This window comes from Trichosurus vulpecula, chromosome 9, assembly GCF_011100635.1.
Source record: "Trichosurus vulpecula isolate mTriVul1 chromosome 9, mTriVul1.pri, whole genome shotgun sequence".
NCBI classification, from domain to species: Eukaryota; Metazoa; Chordata; class Mammalia; order Diprotodontia; family Phalangeridae; genus Trichosurus; species Trichosurus vulpecula.
Genome location: NC_050581.1, coordinates 72,248,502 through 72,273,213, shown reverse-complemented (window position 1 = coordinate 72,273,213; position 24,712 = coordinate 72,248,502). Strand labels below are relative to the sequence as shown.

At 40.4% G+C, this 24,712-nt stretch overlaps 2 protein-coding genes across 2 annotated transcripts in view; both read left to right on the top strand.

Annotated features, from left to right (window-relative positions):
* The window catches only part of LMF1 (lipase maturation factor 1), a 737,441-nt gene that overhangs the window by 530,078 nt on the left and 182,651 nt on the right, over positions 1–24,712 (top strand). The window contains exon 6 of the mRNA XM_036739038.1: positions 13,924–14,091. Within this exon, the coding sequence (XP_036594933.1) occupies positions 13,924–14,091 (168 nt within the window). The remainder of the gene's footprint in view (positions 1–13,923; positions 14,092–24,712) is intronic.
* LOC118831637 (ATP synthase F(0) complex subunit C1, mitochondrial) lies at positions 23,363–23,942 on the top strand. The gene has a single exon (XM_036739039.1). It carries the CDS (start codon positions 23,426–23,428, stop codon positions 23,834–23,836), a length of 411 nt encoding a protein of 136 aa, XP_036594934.1. The 5' UTR covers positions 23,363–23,425; the 3' UTR covers positions 23,837–23,942.

The window sequence follows — 24,712 nt, the reverse complement described above, 5'->3', positions numbered from 1 at the left end:
TAGTTCTAGAAGGGCATATACCTTATTCAGGTTAGAAAGGGGGAAGGGAAAAGAGGAGTGTGTATTAAAGAAGATACACTCAAGTGAGGAAATCCAGGAACCAGAGAAGGGAACTGAGGTGAAAAGGATCTGGGTGAAATATCAATTGAGACAGAAACAAGAAGTGATATTTTCATTTGAATATACTATGGGCTATTTGGACAGAAGGAAGAATAGATAAATAATTGGAAATAGATCATGAACCTGGCATGGAGAGCTGCTGTAGTAGCCATATCAGATTTCAGTTATTCACCCATGTGCTAAGGCAGCTAACAATTTTTTGACTTGATTTAAAGATAATTTCATCCTTCAGGAAGTGAGAAACAGTGAAGGGAAATTTTGTTCCAGATCTTATTCTTACTAATGGGGGTGTATTTGTTGGAGTAGAAATGATGGAAATCTTGGGGAGAGTTGATTTCTTAGAATTTGTGATAGAGAAGAAAAGGAAACTGAACATATTCTGGCATAAAGCTTTGATTTTAGGAGGGCCCTATCATCCTTCTGGTCATGGATGTTCAGATTCATAACTTCAGAGTAATCCATGATTTGTCACTCTCCTTCACTCCACATATCCAATCAGTAGCCAAGTCTTGCCCATTCTGTTGCCCTAATACCTCTTACATCTGACCCTTTCTCTCTATTTGCATGATGATTATTCTAGTTTATGTTTCCATGGACTATTGCAATAACTTCTTAATTGGTCTCCCTTCCTAGAGTCTCTCCCCTGTGTAATACCTCCTCCACACAAGTACCAAAGTTATATCCTGTTTCAACAATCTGGCAAGCAGCTGTTGTGGGGGTAAAAGACCAACACAAGCCCAACATCAAGAGTGCTACCAGCACACTGCAAAAGCACAGGTTCTTTTGATCTGCTTTAGTAAGGAAAGCAACATTAAGGGGTTGACAAGCTTACTTTAATTCAGCATACAAATATCATTCACTTAGTTCAGGGGAAAAAAACCAGCACCCTGACCTTCAGAGCAAAATACAAAGTACAAACATCGACAGACAGACCTTGTCTGATTCAAATCCCAATACATAGTTACCAGAGTTTAACAAAGTCTCAGCATCCAGGTTTACGAGCTGCAGGGCTTCTTAGCTACAGCTGCCCGGAGTCTCCACATGCCACCAAGAGTGAGAGCCCTAAACAAATTACAAACATCGACAGACAGACCAAATACAGATTCATAGTTACCAACATCTAGGTTCAGCCCAGGAGCTCATAACAAGGGCTGCTCCAGAGTCACTCGAGCCACCATGGCTGTGGGTAAGAGCTCTGAAAAAGAGAAAGCCAATCCCTGGTTTTATATCTTTTTCAGTGTCCAGGGTAAGTCACACATGTGACTCACCCACGTGACCTAGTATCTTCACGAAGAGACAACTTAAACCCACGTGGTCTAAAAGCTTCTGATGTCCCAAACATGTCACTCAAACTCATGTGTAAACTAGGCCCTCCCCTGAGGCAAGGAAGCCGCCAAGGACTCCCGAATCTAATCAAGGAAACAAAGGCCAAACTCTTCAAGGGCTAAGCACTTGAACTAAGTGCTGAGAGCCCATTTTGCTTACCAACACATATCCCCAAAGCAGAGGTCTGATAATGTCACTCCCTTCTTTGAGGGGAAAAATCCCCCACAATTCAAGTGACCCCCTTTTACATTTGGAATCAAATAAAAACTCTTCTGTAACACTTAAACCCTACATAAACTGGCTCCAAACTGATTTTCCAGTTTTATCATATGTTATTCCCTTCAAGGTAAGTAGATAGTGCAGTGCATAGAGTGCTGGGCCTAGAATCAGGATGCTGTAAGTGTAAATCACTTGGCACAGTACCTTACACATAGTAGGCACTTAATAAATTTTTGTTTCTTTGCCTCTCAGAATCCTTGGTTTCCTTCAGAGCCCAACTGAAGCACCATCTTCTTCAGGAGGCCATTCCTCATCCCTACCCAACTCCTGGTGTCTCCCCATAAAAATTATGTTTTGTTTATTTTGTTCATACATATTTATGTACATAATTTCTCCCCCAAGAAGATGTAAGCTCCTTGAGGGTGAAAACTGTTTCTCTCTTTGTATACTCAGTGCCTGGCATAGTACCTGGCATAATGTAAGTGCTTAATAAATTTGTTTTGATTGCTTTATCAAGACGACAGATACCAAAGGGTTTAGAGAAGGGATACGTAAGATTTTTTAGATTAAAATTCTTCATGGGAAGTGGGGGCGGAGGTAGGGAAAAGCTCTGAAAGATAAAATTCTGGAGACACAAAAGAGAAACATTCTAATGAAGGGGAAAGTTGTCTAAAAAGACCAATGTGAACAGGGCAAACAACAACCAACTTCAGTTTTTCAAAAGACATGTACAGAAGATGGAAGCAAGGATGGGTTGAATGCCAGCATGTGGCATAATTCTAAAAGAACAATGCCAAGAGCAACAACCTCAGTGAAAGCCGAGGCTGGTAAGAGGTACTAAGGAGAACAAAAAATAAAAGTTGGAGTTTTTTGCTTCTTTAGGAAAAACAGAACAATCAAAGAAAGGGTTACACCATTACTAGTGGTGAATGAATGAATGAATGGAAAAGCATTAATAAGTGCTTACTGTTTACCAAGCCTTGTACTTGACATTGGGAATAAAAAATAGAAAAGCAAAAGTTCTCTGCTTTCAAGGAGCTCATGCTCTAATTAGGAGAGAGGGCATCTATACAGGGTAGCTTGGCTGCAGGAAGGGAAGGCTCAGGAGTCCTAAGCATTCATCAGAGGGACAGATAGATGGTGAGGCCCAGGAGTCTTTAAGCACTTTAGATGGAAGAGCCTGGGGTCTAGAGGGAGTGGGGCAGGAGTTATTTTACCTGGGTCTGTGAACTTTTTTTAATAATGGTTTCCTTTAAAATCCCATATATTTTATGCATTTAAGTATAGTAACATGAGAAGGGGTTCAAAGGCTTCATGAGACTACCAAAGAGGTCCATCACACACACAAAAAGTTAACCTCTGGGGTTGAAGCAGGGCACATGGTAAGGCCTTGCTACAAGGATTGTAGTTAGTGAATCTTTGGTCATCAAATGGTATGGATAACCATGTCTACTCTTGGGAGGAGAAGGAGCCAGGAGGACACCCTTCTACCAGAGGATACTTGAGGGTCTGAGAAGAATGGGAATTCTGGGTTCTCTCACACAGTGGATGGGGGGGATGGGATGGGGTCAGTGTCCAGCTGGTATGTCGCAGAGGGAGGAGGCAGGGGGTGGGAGAATTGTCAGGAAGGTTAGGGCAAGAGGCAGCCTGTGACTGATGCCCCATCAGGTTCTCTGATACCTGGATGAATTCTGGCTGTGGGCAATCTGGAGCAAGGGGAGAGGAAAAAGGGGAACTCCCAGGTAGCAGGTCCTCCTGTCAATGGCCGATGATCTGTGAGTTGTTGGCCTTGGATAGGCACAGAACTATTTAACTGTTATTTTGCTTCTGTTTTCTCAGACAAGGAGGATAATGTTTGGACTAGAAAGGACAGAATTTAAAAATGACTAATAGAAATTTGAAACCCAAGATAAAAGGATAATAAGAGTACCTAGCTGTCCTTGGTGAGTTCAAGAATTCTAGGCCCAGATGGTTGAACTATTCTCAATGACCTCTGAAAGATCACAGAAAATGAGAGAGATGCCAAGGACTGGAAAAGGCAAATAGTATCCTGATTTTTTTTTTTACGTAAGAGAGTGGAGACTGTAAATTCTGGAGTCTTCAGGCTATTCTTATGGAAAACAAAGATGTATTATGTTCTAGACAGCACAATATAGGAAGGACATTAATAAGTTGAAGTATCCAAAGGAAGGTGACTAAGATAGTGAAGAGCTTAAAGAGCATGCCATACAGAGATCTCTCAAAAGTGCTGGGAATTTGAAGCCTGGAGAAGAGAAGAATTAGGAAAACATATAATATATGTCTTCAAGCATTTAAAGGACTTCTCTATGGAGAACCAAACTAGGAGCAATGGGTGGCAGTTTTAAAGAGGCAGATGCAGGTTAGTTTGTTTTTTTTTTTTGTGGGGGAGGGGCGGGGCAGGGAGGAACTTCTTAAGAATTAGAGAAACCCAAAAGTGAAGTATCCTGCCTCAGAAGGCAATTATGCCCCTCACTCACTAGATGCTTTCCTTCCACAGATTAGATGATCATTGAACTAGATGAACTATGAAGCTCCATCCATCTCTGAAATTTTATATTCTATCACTTTAACTAAGTGATGGATAACTCTAACCTCTGACCTTTGGAACCTTAGAATACTTAAATGACAAAGATAATGGATGTGTGTTTGAACTCAGATTTTTGTGGGTTTTTTTTGGAGGGGGGAAGGCAGGGCAATTGGGGTTAAGTGACTTGCCCGAGGTCACACAGCTAGTAAGTGTGTCAAGTGTCTCAGGCTGGATTTGAACTCAGGTCCTCCTGACTCCAGGGCTAGTACTGTACTCACTGCGCCACCTAGCTGCCCCTGAACTCAAATGTTTTAGAGCTTAACCTTCAAGACGGACAAAAACCTAATACTTTAACTATATTGCTGATGTCCTTATTAAACGGATGTAGGCTATAGTTACCACCCCATGCTCATGTGCCTAAAAGAACCAATGTTGAACACTTATTTTTTACACTGTACACATGAAGACAGTATTGTTCAGTTTGAAGATCAGGTCTCATTTTTAAAAAGATGTTATTTGCAACCACACCTCTTAGAAATACAGATTGTGTCTGTTGCTCAGGGATAGGGGATGATTGTGTTTTGTTTAGAATCATAAGACTGAGCTGAAACTTACCATTGAAAACTTCTAGTCCAATAACATGCTCTCTTTGAACCCAAAGAGGTTGGGTTTTTTGTTTCTTTGTTTTGTCGTTTTTGTTGCCTAAGACATACAAGTGATAAATAACAGAACCAGGATTCAAGCTTGGGTCTTCCAATTCCAAATACAATGTATTGTGTATATGTGTATTAGTATGTCATATGGTCTGACACTCTTGAGATCAGTCCTTTTCTGATGCTTCATTGTAACATATTCACTGTAACATGGATTCTCAAAAAGTTTTCCAGCAGAGCGCAAACTCTAGTAGGTCTTACTAATCTAGAGAGGTTTGAAGGACAGTCCTTATAATGGACTGTGTCTAATTTCTCCTAGAAAATGAATTTTGGGGGCTTGTTAAACCTACAACCAGCCCCAAATAAGCATTGTTTCTGGATATACTGGTGTAATACCAAGAAGAAAAACAACATCCATATTTTTGCAGGCTGGTTAAGTGAAGTAGCAAAAATTAGTTTACTGGCAACTCTCCCTCTGTGGTCCTTGGAAAAGCTGTGAACAAAGGGAGAGAAAGATGGAGCTGTACCATGCTTTTCCTTAACCCTACTGAGCCATTGTGGTTTCATGTTTCTTTATGAATCCCAAGAATCAAAGAATAATCAAAATGAAAACAGAGAAATAACGTAGCTGTTGGGGCAACCCCAATTCACAGAAAGGGTTCTCCAGACAAGGTTTCACCAGTTTTGAGTTCCTCTGCATGTTTAGATCTACTTAAATCCATAATTCATGAGCCTCCACCAATGCATTTACTTTTACTGATAAGTCAGAGAACACAATAAGTTGAAAGCATTAGTATTGACTGCAATAACAAGAAAAGTAGCAATAAATCCTTTCCCCCCAAAATTCCACAAGTACATATACAGTCGGTGGAAAGAGTAAGCACATATAGGGGAGCAGTGTCAAAAGGCACACATGTAGGATCACATGTAGAGAGGCACACACAGAGAGAACACATGTAGCTAGGATGCAAGTAGCAAATGTGTGGCTGGGATTGATAGGAAACTTGCCATTGATGCCACAGGGCTTCTTACATCTTCTGGCGGTGTTTTTTTTTTTTTTTTGCTACTCCCAACAGACCTGCATGATACGGGTCTTGTTTATTTTGTAATTTTGTAATTACTCCCTACTAGTTTCACGTGGTATTACTTTATTGGTGTCACATCCCAATGCAGGTCAGAGCCAAACACAATTCCACTGTGCATTCGGTTGTAGAGTTTCTTTCTGCTCCCCAGCTTCTAGACTCAGATGAATTCTTTATCTGGGGTTTTTCTTCTTCATGGAAAGATGAGTAGATCCAGCAATGTTCTTTCAGTTTTAAAGTGCCAGGGTTTTCTATAGGTCTTTTAAAAAGCAGAAACTTATAACATGTATAGCCATTATACTGAAGGAGAGATCCTTCCTGGTGTTGTTTTTTTCCCTTCTTTTTCTGTGGAGTAAATGGTTTGTATATTTCTTTCAGAATGTTGTCTAAAACTTTCTCCAGTGGGGGCAGCTAGGTGGCACAGTAAGTAGAGCACAAAGTCAAGGACCTGAGTTCAAAACCGGCCTCAGACACTTGATACACTTACTAGCTGTGTGACTTTGGGCAAGTCACTTAACCCCAATTGCCCTGCTTTCCCCCCTCAAAAAAAAAACTCTCCCCAGTGAACACAGGGAAGAGCCACTCTTAGCTAGCTGGTAACTCAGACTTTTTTTTTAATCATCATTTCCTGGACATCTGATATCTCTTTCTAGTTTAAGATTTAGCTAGCAAGTCTACGTGGCTCCCTACTTAATAGATAAAGCTATACCTAGTTATCATCCATGTAGAGGTTATCCTTTCAGCAGACTGCCGAGGGCACTAGGATTTGGAGTCTCCTAGATTCTTAGTTCTAAAACTCTTTTTCTCTCCCATGCAAATGAGTAGGGAAAAGCTGGAGCTGTGGAAACTGGAAGAAAATTGAGACCCTATTTAAGGTCTTTATCTTCTTTGGTCTAGCCACATTCTTGCCTTTCTTATGTATATTTCTTTAACTCCTTTGAGGGCTGTGTGTGAGTGTGTGTGTGTGTGTGTCTATGTGTGTGTGTGTGTGTGTGTGTGTGTGTGTGTGTGTGTGTGTGTGTGTGTGTAGCCACTTTTTCTCAGGCATCTTGCACATAACCGTGGCCCCTCTCAGCGGTTTGTTTTTGAACATTGGGACATATTTTTTTTCCTTATCCTTAGCCTGCACTTCAGAACCGGCAGCTAGGTGGCACAGTGGATAGAACACCAAGCCTGGGGGTCAGCATGACCTGAGTTCACATCCTGTCTCAGCTACTTACTAGCTATGTGACCCTGGACAGGTAACTTAACCCCATTTCCCTTAGTTTCCTCATCTGTAAAAAAAAAAAAATGGCAAACCATTCAGGTGTCTTTGCCAAGAGAACCGCAAATGGGATCATGAAGAGTCAGACACAAATGGAACAACTCAACAACAATAATGCAGTGTAGAAGAACCTAAAACTTTCTCTAGAGAGGGAGCGTTATGTAGAAGAGAGAGGTTAGGGTTATTTATAATCAGAGAGCCTGAATTCAAATCCCTGTTTATTATCTTTGTGATCCCCAGTAATTTACTTAACCTCTCTGGGCCTCAGTTTTCTCATTGGTGAAATGTATGGGTTAGGACTAGACAATCCCTAGGTTCCCTTCCTGCTGTAAAATCTTAAGCTATAACAAGAAGATGCATTATTTTAAAATCAGAATTTACACAACATAAAATGTATGGGAGACAAAGAAAAAAGACTGAGACTATTTATATTCCCAGAGAGGAAAGTTTACTTTTTCAGTACCATTTAGTTGGGCAAAGTGGCATATTTCATGGGTCATTTAAGAGCCTAGGATCATAGATTTAGAGGTAAAAGGGATCTCAGAAGTCACTGAAAAGAGCAGAACCAGTAGAACATTGTACACAACTGCAGTCATATTGCTTTTGTGATGACTAATTTTGATAGACTTGGCTCTTTTCAGCAATACAAGGTTCAAAGACAGCTCCAGAGGTATCGTGATGGAGAGAGCTATCTACATCCAGAGAAAGAACTGTGGAGTCTGAATGCAGACTGAGGCAAACTATTTGCTCTCCTTTTTTTTTTCTCTTCTTTTTTGGTTTTGTTTCTTCTTTCTCATGATTCATTCCATGCATCATAATTCTTCTTTACAACTTGACTATTATGTAAATAAGTTTAATGTGAAGGTGTATGTAGCACATATATCAGATTCCATACTGTCTTGGGGGTAAGGGGGAGAAGAGGGAGGGGAAGAAAACTTGGAACTCAAAAACTTGTGGGACTGAGTGCTGTAAACTAAAAATTAAAAATCTAATTTAAAAAGTCACTGAATACACACACATACACACACACACACACTCTCACACACTTTACAAATGGAAAAAATGACTCAGAAAGGAGAATTGACTTGCCCTGTCCGCCAAGAGTCAGTAAGTGACAAAGCCAGGATTCAAACCCAGGTCCTTTGACTTCAGATCCTATGGCCTGCTGCCTATCAGGAAACCATAAGATAAAATACTTTGTATTCTAATGTCTACTCACTTTACATGTAATTGATCCATAGACACTCTTAAGAGAAAATGATATTTTATTTTGTATATTTTTGAAATTTGTAACTAAGCCTCATGAAAGCATATGTAAATTTGAGATCAAGTTACAGTGGATAATTCTGCTCCCTACATAAAGCCAATAAACCTAGGTACATGTGAGTCTTTACAGTCATAAGAATTTCCTTTCCCACATTTAATTCCAGAAAGCTCTTGTTAGCCACCAAGAATTTGGAGCAGGAGTGCTTATGACAAGGGGGAGGAGTGTGTACCATGATGGCATTGTGTCCCGGAATAGTAGCTCATGTACTCCTAATTCTGAGTTACTATAACATCACTAAATTAATCAAGGACTCTGCTTTGTCTCTCTCATCTCCAGTCAACTGACCTACTGGCCTAGAACATATTGCTCTAGTTCCTAAAGGATGAGTGGCTGTTACTTCCCATCCTCACTGCTCCCCGCCCCCAAACTGCTTCTCTATCTCTGTCTCATGTATCTTAAAATTAAAGTGCTTTCTTGAAGACTTTCCAGAGCATTTCAGGTTAATTAGCCAGCCAGGCAATTGAGAGAGACTATAACAAACCCCCAAATTACCCATCAAAGGCAACTGGATCTTTTTCACCCCCTTCCAATGGTGGAGACAGTGAGCCCTATTCAGAGCTTTTTGCCGGAAACAAATGGAGTGGAAAAGTACACAAAGCACCACAATTATGTAATTTTGCAGTTTTCCCCTCTTAAAATAAACTCTGGTGTATGCCTTTTCCCAACCTCAGCTATGCTACTGGGAGAGCTGCAGGTCAGAGCTGGAAGAGAAGGAAGCCCTCTCCTGTGCCAACAGGCCACTGTTGACTGAACACGTTAAGGAAAACAAAAATTTTCCAGCATCACAGGTGCCTGTAGGTTGGGGATATTGGGGGGAGTCTTAATTCACTAACCAACTCAGCAAACAGAGTTTACCTCAATGTTCTTTATTGAGTAAACAGTCTATTCTCACTGGGAAAACTGCATCACACAACTCCCATGTTCTGCAGACATATGGAGCCCATTCTGAAGGAACACACACAGGCAGTGCTGTCTTTACTTTGCTTCTCCTTCCCTCCCTCTACTACTCCTCCGTTCTTAGATGATTTAGTAGGAAGCCAGTTACTTGTCGGACAACTGACTTATGTTTTCACTGAAAAGTGACTGTTTTTCATGCTGGGTCTGCAGAAGTCATGCCATAGCTATGAAAGACTGGGCAAAAGCAAGAAGGAAAAAAGCCTCTTGTAGTAGAATTGTTATTTCAGTCTAGGAGGAGCAGATTCTCTCTGTGGATTGTTTTAGAGCTTGATTACTTGGTTCTAGAGTTAAGTCCTGGCCATTCATGAACACTGTTACCATTTAGATTTGAGACTCTCCTTTCATTAAGAGTCAGCACTACACTGATGTAAATCTTCCTAATAGCTAAATTCCATTCCATCATTCTCTTGCTTAGGAACCCGCCCAGGTTCATATGACCCAACTTCACCTATCCATAGTTAGAGTAAAAGGACTTAACAGGAACCTTTCCCTTCCAGACAACCTGGTCCACTTACTGCTCCTCCCCTCCCAACTCTATTGCCTCTCCATGACAGTGCTCCTGTTATCTCTCTCTCCACCACCCAGTCTATAATGCCTGTCTGCTTCTCCCCCAATCCAAACTTTTCCCATCCTGTAAGGTTTAACACAAGTCCTACTTTCTCCCAAATTACTTCAGGATATACAATGTAATACTGCTTTCTGTCCCTCTGTACACACATTCTTATTGTCTTCTATGTACATTACACCGTGGCAAGTGTTAGATGGGAGATAAAGTTTAGAAAAGACAAGACCATTGTGTTGTTCAGTTGTTTAACCTGTATAAGTTTAGGTAGACATAGGTTCTAGTCTTATGGATTTTTAGGCTCCAGAGATGGCAGGAAGCATAGAGATCAACTAATCCAACTCCTTCGATTTCCACGTGAAGAAAACTGAGACCCCCGAGAGGCTATTTAAGTATGTTTAGAGTGTGTATGGTCACGTGCCCCCTTACCTCATGAAATTTATATCTTAGAGCATTATTCTTAAAACTTATGTACACACACACACACACACACACACACACACACACACACCTACATCTCCTTACGGACTGACCGTGTCTTAAATTTGTCTTTGGGAATCCTCTACAACACATATGACAGTGGTAGACACACAGGTGCTCAGTAAAAATTTTGTTGTTTAATTGAAAACTGTTTCAATCCTTTTGTTTCTGTTAGAGAGCCATAAAACTCTTTGATATTTGGTTCCAGAATCTAATCTCTGCCCTAAGGCCTAATCACATTTGGGGCTCTACTGCCCAGTGGAATTCTTTTTGGAGCATCGAGCATGGGAACAAGAGTAGACAGTTCTGTGTTTTCCTAGATATAGGCCTGGCTAAGCCCTCTTATTCAAAAGCATTTGGTTCCTTTAAAGTTTGCTAATTTCCTAAAAGTTCCCATCACTGGGATATCGTAATATTTATCTGAACTTGGAGATCTTTGAGAACTCTGAGAACAAACTCCGCCATTCCTGACATTGGGAAAATATTATGTTTATGCCTAGCAGAATTTTGTGTTCCTATTGGATATTCACCAAATATTCCTTGATGGGAAGAACTGAAGGCTTTTAATGAGAGGCAGGGATAGCTATTTGTAAAGAGTATTAGTTTAGAAGTCAAAGGACCTAGTAAAAACCCAGGAAGCCACAGGGCTTACTTCCTCTCTCTAAGTCTCAGTTTCCTTAATCTATCAAATGAAGGAATAAGTGATATTTATGTTTCTCTTTAGCTATAAGGTTTATGATCCTAGGAATGGTTAGTGGATCAAGCATGGAGCTAAGCATCAGGAGACCTAAAGTTCTAGTAATCAAGCCTCTTCCACCAACATCGCTGTGTGATTTGCAACAAGTCACATCCCTTCTCTAGGCTTCAGTTTCCTCATCTTTAAAATGGGGAGTTTGGATTAGATGACCCCTAAGTTCTGACATCCTATGTCAGATTCTGTGTTGAATGATTCTCCTTTTCACATGGGCACCCGGCTTGAACCAAGTGGCTGAGAATTTCCAGAATTAAGTTTATTGGTTTTGGTTTGGTTTTTAAAAACCAGCAGCATATTTTTGTACATCCAAAAAAAAAAATCCAAGCTGTTTGGGGATTTGAGTGAAAGCTTGGATTACTGTGCCTTTTATCCAAATCAGTGCCCTTTCCCCTCCTTCCCTTCTACCTTATAAAAATCATAGTTAGCCAGTGGGGATTCTTTCATACTTCTGGCAGAAAAGGCTTTGATGGCTTTGAGTGATTGATTGATTGTCTCCTCCAATCTGATCTCTTCATCCTTCACCCTCCCTGGAATAATGAACAGGCTGGTCTCCCAATTAAAAACTGCCTTTCTTGTCAATTTGCATTAACTGAGTAAGCAGGGGTCAGCGAAAAAAACAGCCCAAACTAAAGGTTTTGAGCTTGCAATTTCCTTTTAAAAAATCAAATGCCATTTTAGTGAAGATATTCTTCAATAATTGGTGGAACTAAGAAATTTTTTACATTTATCACATTTTAGGATAATAGTGAAGTGAAGGGATGAAGTGTCCTGATTTTACTTTGTCTCCTTGGTTTCAGCTGCCTGCTCTCGGTACTGAGCTATGTAAACAACTTCTTTCCTCAAAACTTAAGGAAGATCACACCTAGTTCCATTTGTAATCTTTTCTGCCTGATTCCTGATTTTCTTCCACATAAAAAAAGACAAAAAGTATCTCAAAACAGCTTTGGGATTGTCCTAGAAGAGTTTACTGAGAAAAAATGCTCCACATTCACTTGAAACAGTTTCTACCCAAGGAAAAGCCCTCCAGGGCATTTCAGACCTTTCACCTTCTTGACCCAGGAAGTATGAAGACCATGACCTCCCACCTCTTTGTTGAAATGGACTTGGCAGAACTCCTTGACCCCTTGGGTTGCTTCTTCCTGTCCCGGTGTCAGAGGAAGGAAGGATGCGGTCTCTTGTCCTTAGGGGTTACAGCAGCCTCAAACCCATAGAAAGAAACAGCTTTATTAATTCCAGCTTTGCTAATAAGGAATTACAATAGTTGTGGGATTTGGCAGCACAACCATGGTCAATTGCCATGCACAGTGAAATTTTCCCCTGTATTGTTTGTATTTTTGATTTAGCTACAAATAATTTAAAGATGTGTTGTGTCTCCTCCAATTAAAATGGATATTTTCAGTTTTTGTGCTGTCAGAGTTTTAAAACAAATATAATGAATTTGAATTTGTATTAAAGGAAAAAAGAGTGTATGTGTGTGTGTGTGTATGTGTGTGTACACATACATGTAATGCCACAGTTGGTAGCGTTATGCTACTTAAAATGCTATAAACTAATCCTATAACCCTAACAATGTATAATATATTAACTGTTACTATTTAAAGTTGTTATGCTACTTAATTAGTCACTTATTTTTTTCTTCTCTAAATTATAAATTTTGGAGGCTTATATATTAAACAGAAAGTACCTGGAGTTTAGGAGGTTCTGATTTAAATGAGGACAGACAGCACAAGCAATATATACTGTAACTCATTAGTTAGTCTAGAATTCCTGGGAAGGACTTGAACAATTCAGTTTAATTCATTGGTCACCAACTAGATTGGAAGACAAAGCTCTGAGCTCAGTTCTGTTACTAACTTGATATATGACCTTGGGTAGATCACTTTCCCATTTCTGAGCCTCAGTTTGTGCTTCTGTTAAATGACCTCTCAAGGCCTTTTCATTAGAGCCCTGTGACCCTTTTGTAAATCTAATATTCTAGGACATGTACAGCATGGTGTATAGTTAACACTGGTGACTTATATACCAAATGGCCCAAGAATCTAAGCTATATTAGCTTAAAACTTCACTGAGACTCTTGGGATACCCCGTATAACAGGTGCTCAAAAAATGAATTTGAATGCCTGCATTCAAATCTATCCCTATGTAAATAAATGTTCAAAAAGTCACTGCACCTCAAGAGTCCTCGGTTTTTGTCCTTTGTAAAATGAGGAGGTTGGGCTGGGTGGGTGCATGTTTGTAATCCCTAAACTACAGTGGGCTGAACCCATCAGATGTCCTCTTGTAGTCCAGCACCAGTATAATGAGCCCCCAAGAATGAGAGGCCACCAGGATGCCTAAGGAGGAGTTGAACCAGCCCAGATTGGAAATGGAGCAGATCAAAGCTTCCATGCTGACCAGTAGTGGGATCAGGCCTAAGAGTGGCCACAACACTTCCAACCTGGATGAGATGAGGGAAACTCAGGCTGAAAAAGAGGGGTGGGGGGCAGGGGTTGGACTCAAATGATTTTAAGACTCCTTCAGCTCTGACATCCCAATACATTTCTTTCTCTGTGAAAGACAATTTAGGATAAAAGATTTTATTATGCTTGTTCAGTCAGTTAATATAGGTGACTTATTCTCTTTTTTCCACAGACACAGCCTGTACCTAACCCTATCGCCTACTACTTGCACCAGTCACCATGGTGGTTTCACCAGTTTGAGACCTTAAGTAATCATTTCATCGAGCTGGTGGTGCCATTTTTTGTCTTTTTGGGACGCCGTATGTGTATCATTCATGGAATTGTGCAGATCCTCTTCCAGGTGAGTTCTTTTAGTATGCGTTTCTCTTTTCAGAACTTTTTCAAAGAGTATGAAAGCAGCCTGTCATTTTTACAAGCTTTCTCATTTCTTTGCTATTGGGATCAGACTGGTGGGTCAGAGGCAAGTCTTGGTTTTGCCATAGACTTGGCTTACAGACTCTTCCCTGTCTCTTTGGGCCCCCATTTTCTTTTTTGCAGTCATCTTCCTGGAGCTCTGTGAAGCATTGGGAAGGAATAGCCCACAGCTTGCTAAAAATTGGCCTTTTCCTTGGGGGATAATGAAGAAGCTGGAGTTGACAATTAACTCTTTCTGGCTATTTGTTTCCCTCAGCTTTTGGCTAAATGGTGGCCTAGCAGCACCCTCAGACACTTTCTTACCCTCCTTCTACCCAGGGAGGGGCCTATTCCCTTACAGAAAGGTCTGGCCAGAACTTTTAAAGGCCCCTGGTGCTTCTTCGGAGAACAGGTCACTACAGAGTACCTCCCTTGGGTACTTGGATGGGAATGACTTTCTCCAGAGTTGCCTTGCAGGCTGGCAGCTGCCCCGGGTGACATCACACCCCTGAAAGTCAACCTTTAGAGTTGATTTGAGCACTCTGGCTAGAGCCTTGTAAAAAGGACTTCAGAAATAAAAAATTCAAATTGATGTTAGGGAGGCCTCTAGGGATTTGCTAATGGATACAGGACCTTTCACGTCTAGGTCATCAGTTCAAATCCAGCCCAAATTGCTAGCGACTGAAAGTCATCACTGTGTGATGGTTGGAAGGGGAAGCCTGTATGAAGTGAGTTATTGATGTCAGTGGAGCTCCTACCAGTCAGTGGTCCCCCTTGTAATTGACACTAATTGGCCCCCTGGTTGGCAGACTCAGCTCAGGGATGGGGGTGGGGGTCGGGGGAAGAAAGCAGGTCTGCCTGCACCACGGGGACCATACTGCCTTTTTATCCCTCAGTGCAAGCCATTGAGTCCTGAGCTGGGAGGGAAGCTAAGGTGGAAGGCTCAGCCTTGCCTCTTCCTCCGCCATGACCTGGGGACTCAGAAATAGAGGTATTTCATTTCCAGGGCTTTTGAAACTAGCTCTTTCCACTAACCTTAAAAATGAAACAACAGGAGGTGTAGGGGGTGGGGAGGGAAGGAAGGCAGGAACAATCACTCCTTGGGCTTTTCTTTTGGAATCCCACATCCTGTCCTTTGTCAGCAGGACATATAGCATACCACATGGACAGTCCTGATCTGGCAGAAAAGCAAAGACCCTGCTGGGCACTGGGTTTGATTTTTCTTTGCACTCACCCTGGTTCATAGGGAGCTCCAGCATTTATTACCATCTCAATGTGGTTTTCTGTATGAAGCAGTTAAGACAAAGGGTAAGAGACAAATGCCAGACCTGCTGTCCCACAAAAGGCCAAATGGTATGGAATAATTTTATGGTAAATACAAACAGTGTAGACAGCCAATCTGCGTAATCCAAGCCCAGACCTTCAGGTGATCCCTATGTGGTTTGAGGGATTTGGGCTAAAGCAGATTTTAACATTTCAAGTACTCAGATAATTATGACTACAAAGCAGATTTGTCCAGTTGCTTGCATTCACATTGTACCCCCTTTCTAAAAGCATTTTTTCTCACTGATTTGTATTTTAAATGCCACGCTTGCCCCATCAGTGATTTTCAAATGAATAGAACTGTAACCAGCAATAGTCAGTGAGCTCATTTATGAGGCACACAGTCCTGTGAAGGACTGGGATAGATTAGTGTCAGGGACGTTGTTTTATTTCACTTATTCCAGTTGTTTTCATCTATTTATTGCTATTAGAGTTGTATTATTGTGCCTGGCGTCTACTGCTTGCAGTAGGTTATAAATACAGTAGAACTTGTGGGTAAAACTAAAAGGTTTTGTCAAGAAATTAACTCTGTAATCTTGATTGTAACACTCTTATTGAAGAATATGTTTCAAAATAAATTGCCAAAGCTTTTTAGATTAGGTACAAAAAAATGGATGGGTAGTTTTTCTTGCAGTGTAAGTCACAGTTGTCAATTGTAAGACATTATCAGACACCTGGAAACAGAAGCCTGGGAAAGCAACGGTTAAAATTATTGGGGGGACAAAAGGAAATTGAAGGGGAATGTGCCGTCATTTGGATTTTTTGCATTGCTGGTGGTATGGTTTTGGGTGTCATCTTCATTTCCTGCCCCTTTCATCAGAGGCCCATCCTGCAGGCAGTTAGAACCAAGGACTCTTCACCAGAAAGGTCCCTGCCAACCTGCTCTATTGCAGATGGGGCAGGAGTACAAGGGCCTAAAGGAATATCCTGGCAGCCATAGACTAGAGTACTCTTTGGTCCCCTCTGTTTCTACCCCCGGGGCTGGGAGAGGCAGAGGTGCCCAGCTGAGGTGCCATTCAATCCTCCAACTGGGAGAAGGGAAACAGCTCCATGCCTTGTCTCTACTCCTGGTCCCATGTAGGAAATGTGTCCTGAGGCAGGGATTAGGGAACTTAAGACTGTGCCTGGGAGGTACAGGAGCCCCTTAGTTATGTTTTGCATTTACCTTTGGGAAGCTGCAGAAAGAGTATTGATTTAGAGCCTAGAGAATCTGAATTTAAATCTTGGCTTGTCCTCTTAATACCTGTGGGACACTAAGCAAATCATTTGACTTCTCTGGTCCTCAGTTTCCCCATTTCTATAATGAATGAGTTAGACTCCATAAATTCAAAGGTCCCTGTGATGATTTTGATGATTTTTATTGTATTTCAAGATTTTTGTGTTTTTATAAAATGATAAAATACATTTTTCATTTTATTGAATAAAATACAAGCTAAAATCACTAACATAGGTTATTTAAACTAATAACTAGTCAATTAACTAATAATATCACCCTCTCCTGAGAGTAGTAATAAATGTTTTACTAAAGAAGAGGGTTTCACTACTTTAAAATCGTTGGAATATGCATAATTAGTTTACATTTGTAGGGCTCACGGTTTACAAAGTGCTTTTCTAACAAGTACCCCATATTGCAACCCCCATTTTATAGGGAAGAGAAACTGAGGCTGAGAGAAAAACGTAACTTGTTTACACTTAACTGAGGCAGAGAGCCAGCATCTTATGACACCAAATCCATGGCTCCTTTTACTTTCACTGAGGTGCGTTTGAACAAGCTTATTTAAACAATTGTCCTCTAAGGATATGTGCTATTATGCATCATTCAGCACTTTGAGAAACCTGGAAAAGGCTACTACGGAATTGTGGGGAAAATTCACATTTTGGTTCTATTTCCTTTTCCTGAGAATAGGGGGAGCAGAGGGGAGGAAAGTTATAGAGGGAGATTTATTCGTTTGTTGTTTCATTGATGTGATGGCATAACGGAAAGAACATTGGTTCTGGAGTAAGAGGATCTACCTTCTAGCATTTACTACCTGTGTGTCCTTGGGTAAACAACTTGACCTCCCTGGGCTTCAGCTTCCTCATCTATAAAATGAGGGCATTGAAGTAAATGGTCGGCGATGTCTGCTGCATCTCTGATGATACTTTCATTTTCCACCATTTGTTTCTCTATCTATCTATGCTCTACCCCTACTGAACTCTACTCTAATCCAACCTGACTACAAAATGACAGTACATATGACATTCCGCACCTTCAGTTCCCCATATTTTTACTTCAGGAGTACCTCACCTGGGCATCTGTGAACTTGTTTGTAGAAAGTACTTTGATAACTGTATTTCAATATAATTGGTTTTCTTTATAATCCAATGTATTTTACTTTATGTATTTTAAAACATGATTCTGAGAAGGGGTCCACAGGCTTCACCGGACTACCATAGGGGCCCATGGCACAAACTAGATTGAGAAAGAAAGTTTTTCCAGAACCAAGATCAGTTTTTGCAATTAATCTGAATTCACAATTCTGATGCTGTCTTCCTTTACATTATTATAGTAATGGTATATTGTTCTCCCATATTTGAATTCTTCATTCTATATTACACGAGACTTGCCATGTGTCTCTAAATTTCTTGTAGTAATTATTTCTTATGGTATTATTATTTCTTTGTTTCATTTCTAAATCAACAACGTGTGCAATCATTCCCATTTAATGGAGACTCACTTAATTTCTAGTTTGTTTACTCCCACAAAAAGTACAGCTATGAATATCTTGGCCCATATGGGATCTTTATTTCTGCCTTTGACCTCTTTTGGGTAGAAGCCCTTGAGTGGAATCACTTCCTGGAAGACTTCTTTAGGGACTACCAAATCTCTGCAAAGGGGTAGGAAGTGGAACCAATAGCTGAGTAGGGAATAGCATTTCACTTGGATGAAAACATTTTAAAGTCAACTTAATGTCTCCAAAGTCTAGATATAAAGAATACACGTTAAAAGCATCTTTTGAAAGCTAGGTCTTCCAAGTTAGCATGAAAAGGGGGTAGATTGAACCTGATCAGCTCAGTCTATCTCCCTATTGTTTGGCCATTGACAGATGTTTTCCTTTCTGTGTACTAGGACACAGAATGAAAGAAAAGTACTTTCCTTATGGCCTGCCAATTTTGACTTTGTTGCAGTTTTGAGGTTTTACAGCATGATATTGTTTCTGTAAGTATCCTAAACATGTCAAATTGTGGCCACAGCTTTTATCCTTCAAATTTAAGTCCTAAATCAGATATTCCCTAAGAGATGGTCAGGGGTAGTGGTCCAGGGGCTCTGTATCTTAAGTAATAAGTTCTGCACTAGACTGTCTAGCCCACAGACCTGGCTTCCAGACCCAGATCTCCCATTGCCTCCATTGCTCCATAATCATAAGTAGATATGTGAATTCAGGGTCACCAGTTTCAGTCTTACTTATCTATAAAAAAAGAGATGAGAATTGCTTTTCCTATCCTACCCTACAGAGCTCCTAAGTACAAGATTTTTTAATTGGTCCATGACTGGCCCCAAAGTGTTAACTCACCTTCCCAAGTGTGCGTCTTATGATCAGAGAAAGATTAAGGCATGCAGAGCACTAGAGCCAGCCTCTGTAAAAAAGGTCCAGTTCTGCAGAGATAGGAACCTTGCATAAACTTCTTCTGAAGTCACTATACCATAATGCCTTTAAACCTGAAAGCATACTTTATACAAAGCAGATTATAAACAAAGTAATAAGGATCCTGATGAAAAGAGGGACAACACATAACTACTTAGCCATTTTGTACTGGCTTTGCCAAGGCCAATGTAAACATTGGGTAAACATTTCCCTTTCTGGCACTGGGGGATTTGGATGATATATTATTTATTTTTTATTGATAAATGTCTTTAAACATATCATACAGATGCCCAGCATATTCCCAGTTGACTTTTACAATATAAAAGTCTCCCAAACAGTTGAACAAAATGGTTGTAAGGTAGGGTGGAACAAGCCCTGGATTTAGAGTCCAAGAACTCTGTTTAGAAGACCATCTCTACCATCTGTAGTCACGTGGCCTCAGGCAAGCATTTTTCCCTCTCTGTGCCTCTGGTACATCGTTTATAAAATAAGGAAATTAGTAGTAATGAACACTAAGGTCCCTTACAGATCCAAATCTGTGATGCTATAGATATTGAAGTGATTATAACTAATTATAATGTAATGTTATACTTTATGATTTTTCCATCAGTTAGAAGAAAGAATCTGTGCATTATAAATTAGTGTCATCCAGTTTTTGTTATCTTTTTGGCTGCTGTTAAAGTTGTTTTTATGTACAATGTTATAGTAATTGTATACATTGTTCTTTTGGATATTATTTTCTCATTCAATGTTACTTCCTATGTCTTCCTATATTTCTTTGAAATCCTTTTGGCACAGTTTACTCATATACCACAATTTGTTTTGTCATTCCTTGATCATTGGGCACACGTAATTTTTCCAATTAATTGCCATTACAATAATGTCTGCTGTAAATATTTTAAGACTGATAGGTCTTTTATTATCATCAGTACCTTCCATGGAATATAAAACTGATAGTGGGTCAAGGGTATGAATTTTTTTTTTAAATTTCCACAATTCCAAAAACCTTTCCAAAAGGATCTACAGCCTTCACCAAAGTGAATTGATCTGTTTTTCTACATCCCTGAAATTTTAATCAATTTAATGCATGCAAGGGAATAATTCATGATTGTTTCAGTTTACAATTTACTGATTTTTCATGATTTTGAGCACTTTTTAGAGGATTATTGACAGCTTGTTTTCTTCCTTTGAGAACTTTCATGTCCTTTAACCATTTATCTACTGGGGAATGGGTTCTTAGAGACTTATGTCAATTCCCTATAGATTTATTAAATAATCTAAAAGCCCTTCCAGCTCTAATGATATGGCTCTAATTCGAGAACCCTGTTAGCTCTCTGAGATTATTTCTTTTGTACATAAATGTGCCATTAGCCTTTGAGAAACCCGCCTATCTGTAGGCCAATTTCCAGTCTTGGCACTGCCTATGCCAGCTCCTGAGCACCCAGCTCCAAGCTTTGCTTTTGGCCACTCACCTGGAACCAGATTCAGATGGGGCCCAACTTCCTTTCAGGTTTTCTGACATAGCCAGCCAGACATTCTTCCCAGCAACCCCAGCGACCCTGAACTATCAATGCAACTGTTTGCTTCAGGGGGAAAGAAAAAGAGACCAATTTAAGAAGGTGTAATGGTGCTGGAGGAAAAAAAAATAGGAAATTCTGCACTTCATAAAGATGTGTAATGATATATTGATTGTAAATATGGGGATCCAACTAGCTTTTCATTGGCATTTTATTGATACTGGCCAAGTGACTGACTATTTCAGTCCGCTGGGGAAGTTTGCAGAGGAGAAAGGGATCCAGTGTAGTGTACAGCTCTGGAATATTTATGGCATTTCAACTCCAACTTGTTTATTCAGTATTTATAGCTGTTTTCTTCATTCAGAATGACTTTTATTGACAATAGGCCGGCTCTGCAAAGGAAGCAATAAAGTTTAATGTTGATATGCCACTTAATTTTTGCTTTTCAAGATTTGAATTGACATTATATGCCAAGTTTATTAGACATTTTATAATTGTTATTGGAGTCACGGTGGCTGGGCTAAGTACTTGTATTTTTCCAGATTACTATTAGTCTACAAGAGTATGGCTTTGTCTGGAGTCTCTGAAAAAGCATAACAGAAAGAACACAAGAGTGTGAACTTTCTTTTTTGACCACTGTGCCTCTGTCCTAAAGTCCTGTCCTTCTTTACACCTTCTTTGGGTTGGGGGTTGGTAGTAACCGGAGAACAAGAAACTGTAAGCACTTGGTGTTGCAGTTTTAAAGGTGATATAAGTGGGATATGATGAAACCTAAATCTGTAGCAGGCCTGCATGACATACAGTCAAAGATTTCAGGTGGCCCATGAGAATGTAGAAGATGTTAAAGAAAGTAAAGATGTCATGAGTGCCTTGTCTGTTCCCCACTTAACCTGCCTTCCACTAGTCACCATTGTTCCTGTCATGTAACTTGGAAGGCGGGTTGCCCGTGCGCACTCTCTCCTGTTTGTCACCGGACCCAAAGCAACCAACCATTGTCAGTCTGTCTTTAGTCTGAGAAGAGTGATTTCATGATAAATAAAAATCTCAAGTAATATGTAGTTAATTGATATTAATTGAAATTTCCCCTTTTTAAATGTGGTTTATTTGCAAAATAATTTAATCATTAATTATGCCTTTACTTGGAAAGTGAGCTGCTAAAACTTGTTCTGCGGCCCAAAGAAGTTTAGCCTATTTTAATTTTGGCCCCTAGGTACTGTCAACTTGTGCAGGTCTGATCTGTAGGTTTTTTTTGTCATCAGTCAGCCAGCACATGCTGAATATCTACTATAGGCAAGACATGGCACTAAGTACTATCAAAAGTAGAGGGAAGCTTAGGCTCAAACAATTTCATGTATGTGAAATTTCTTTGAAAACTGAAAAGTACTACATAAATGTGATAGAGGGCCATAAAGGTAAGAGCTAGAAGGGACTTTAGAGGTCATCTTGTCTGATCCCTCATTTAATAGAAATAAACTGAAGTCTAGAAAGAAGAAATGACATAACCATGGCCACACAGCAGATTTATAAGATGTAAATAAGTCAAAGAGCTGTGATCTGTCCAGTGTGGAAATTGTCTCCACGAAAACAGATCACAAATTGTGGCCTATCCCTTAATATGTACTCTTAGAGAACTATCTGAGGGTCACAGAAGTTATATGACTTGCCCATAGTGACAAGAGATCAGAGATGGGATTTGAACTTAAGTCTATCTGACTTCCAATTTGCTGTCCACTATGCCATGCTGCCTATGATGATGATGATGATGACATCCATGTTGTTGACTGATGAATATGATATATGCCCAGGTCTCAAAGACCTTGCTGTCTTTTTATAGTCTAATTATCAATATGGGATAGATACATGTGAAAAGATCAATACCACCAGGCAGAATATAAAAGTTCCCTATGGGATATATAAATAATGTAGCAGGATTTTAGTGATGACTACATTCATGTATATCCTACAGGGTGTGGTTCCCTCATCAGGCTGTTACTTGTTACTCATTCTTACTTTACCCAATTCTAAGGCAATCTAGGGGTTTGTTAAGATCTTTATTAATTGCTAAAATTGTAACCTTGTTAATTAATAATTTAGCTCTGAGCCCCCACCTCAGTTTATTAAGTATTTAGTTATTAAATATTAATTAACTGAAGAAACCTCTTTTTCCCATAAACAATTGCTCATCTCTCTCTATATATACATAACAAGCCCCATAGTCTCCTGATCTTATAATTATTAGCAGAGTCACAAATAATTTGCCATTAGCCATCTAGCCCAGCATTCTCTCTTATTCAGAATTACTATATAGTAAGGCAAAGATAAAACAAAAACCTCTTCCCCAATGCCACTGCCTGCTATCTTATTCTTGTCTAACCTAGCCCTACCCAGCTTGAGTGCAGGATGAAAAAGAGAATGCTCCTCCAACTTCCACGCACTCCAAACAAGCATAGATACAAAGAGATAATCACCTGAGGGAGGAAGCAGCTTCAAGGAGAATGATTGCCTGAAGAAGAGAGTTAGACTATAGAGAGGAGCAGATCTTGGAAACCCAACTGATCAACGTGCCTAGCAGAGATGTTGCATGTAAGGGGAGCTATGTGCAGACTCTAGAAAGAGAGAAAGGACTTAAAGGAATTATGAGTTAGTTGCCTTTGCCACACATATAACCTATGGGCATGTCTCACTACCATTGTTTTTTAAAATGAAGCCCACTCTTCTTATTAACATTCTATGTAGGCTAGCAGCGGCTGCGGCGGGCCGGGTCTTGGGGAGTAGGGCAGCAGGAAGGAGCACGGGGCGCAGTATATAGAGCAGAATGCAGACCACGGGGACTCTCCTCATTTCTCCAGCCCTGATCCGCTGCTGTGCCAGGGGTCTGGCCAGGCCTATATCTGCATCTGTCCTGAATAGGTCAGAGATCCATTTTGAACAGCCCACTTCTAGCAGGACCCCACTCCAGCTGGCCCGTCGGGAGTTCCAGACCAGTGCTATTTCCCGAGACATTGACACAGCTGCCAAGTTCATTGGGGCTGGGGCTGCCACGGTTGGTGTGGCTGGCTCAGGGGCAGGTATCGGGACAGTGTTTGGCAGTTTAATCATCGGCTATGCCAGGAACCCATCCCTCAAGCAGCAGCTCTTCTCCTATGCCATCCTGGGCTTTGCCCTGTCTGAAGCTATGGGGCTCTTCTGTTTGATGGTAGCCTTCCTTATCCTCTTCGCCATGTGAGGCTCTGTGGAGGGTCACCTGCCTCCGTCCCGCTGCTTTGACTCCAGCCCCAAGCCCCTTGCTGGAGTGTGCCGAGCTTTAACATTAAACACCATGTTTCTCTAAAAAAAAAGAAAAAAAAACATTCTATGTATTTGTGGAACAGTGTCCTTCAGGTTTATGGGAGGGATATTTTGAAGCAACTGTTGTCAGAGATTCATGGGGGCTCATGACTCCTAGTGTAAGAAGGGTAGGGCCATAGACTACCCTAGAACCTGTTAGAGTAGCAGCCATCATTTGACAAACCCACCTTAAAGTTCAAGTACAAGATGGAAGATTGGCCCAGAGGGGGCGCTATACATGGAAAATTAAAAACAAGATAATTTTAGGAGGAAGAGTATTTAGAACTAGGAAGATCAGGAAAGGTTTCACACAAGAAGTGGTACTTGATTCTTGAGCTGAGTCTTGAAGGAAGCCAAGAATTCTAAGAAGCAGGGATGAATAAAGGGCATATTCCAGGGATGGGAGTAGTCTTGCAGAAGCACACACAAGATGGAATGCCAAGTCTGGAGAAGAGATCAGTTTATTTTGAATATAGTATCTATTAAGAAGAGTCATGCAAAATAAGTCTTGGAAAGTCAGTTGGAGCATCGGATTATGCAGGGCTTGAAATGCCAAAGTCAGGAATTTGTGTGTTATCCTAGGGACTGCTGAAGAATTTTGAGCAGATGAATGACATGGTCAGACTCATGACTTAAGATTATTTTGGCAGTGTGTAAAAGGTTGATTGGAGAAGAAAAAACTGGATGCAGGGAAACCCATTAGGAGTTGTTGTAATAAATCCAGGTGGTAAATGATTAGGCCCCGAACTAATATGCTGGTTATGTGAGAGGAGAG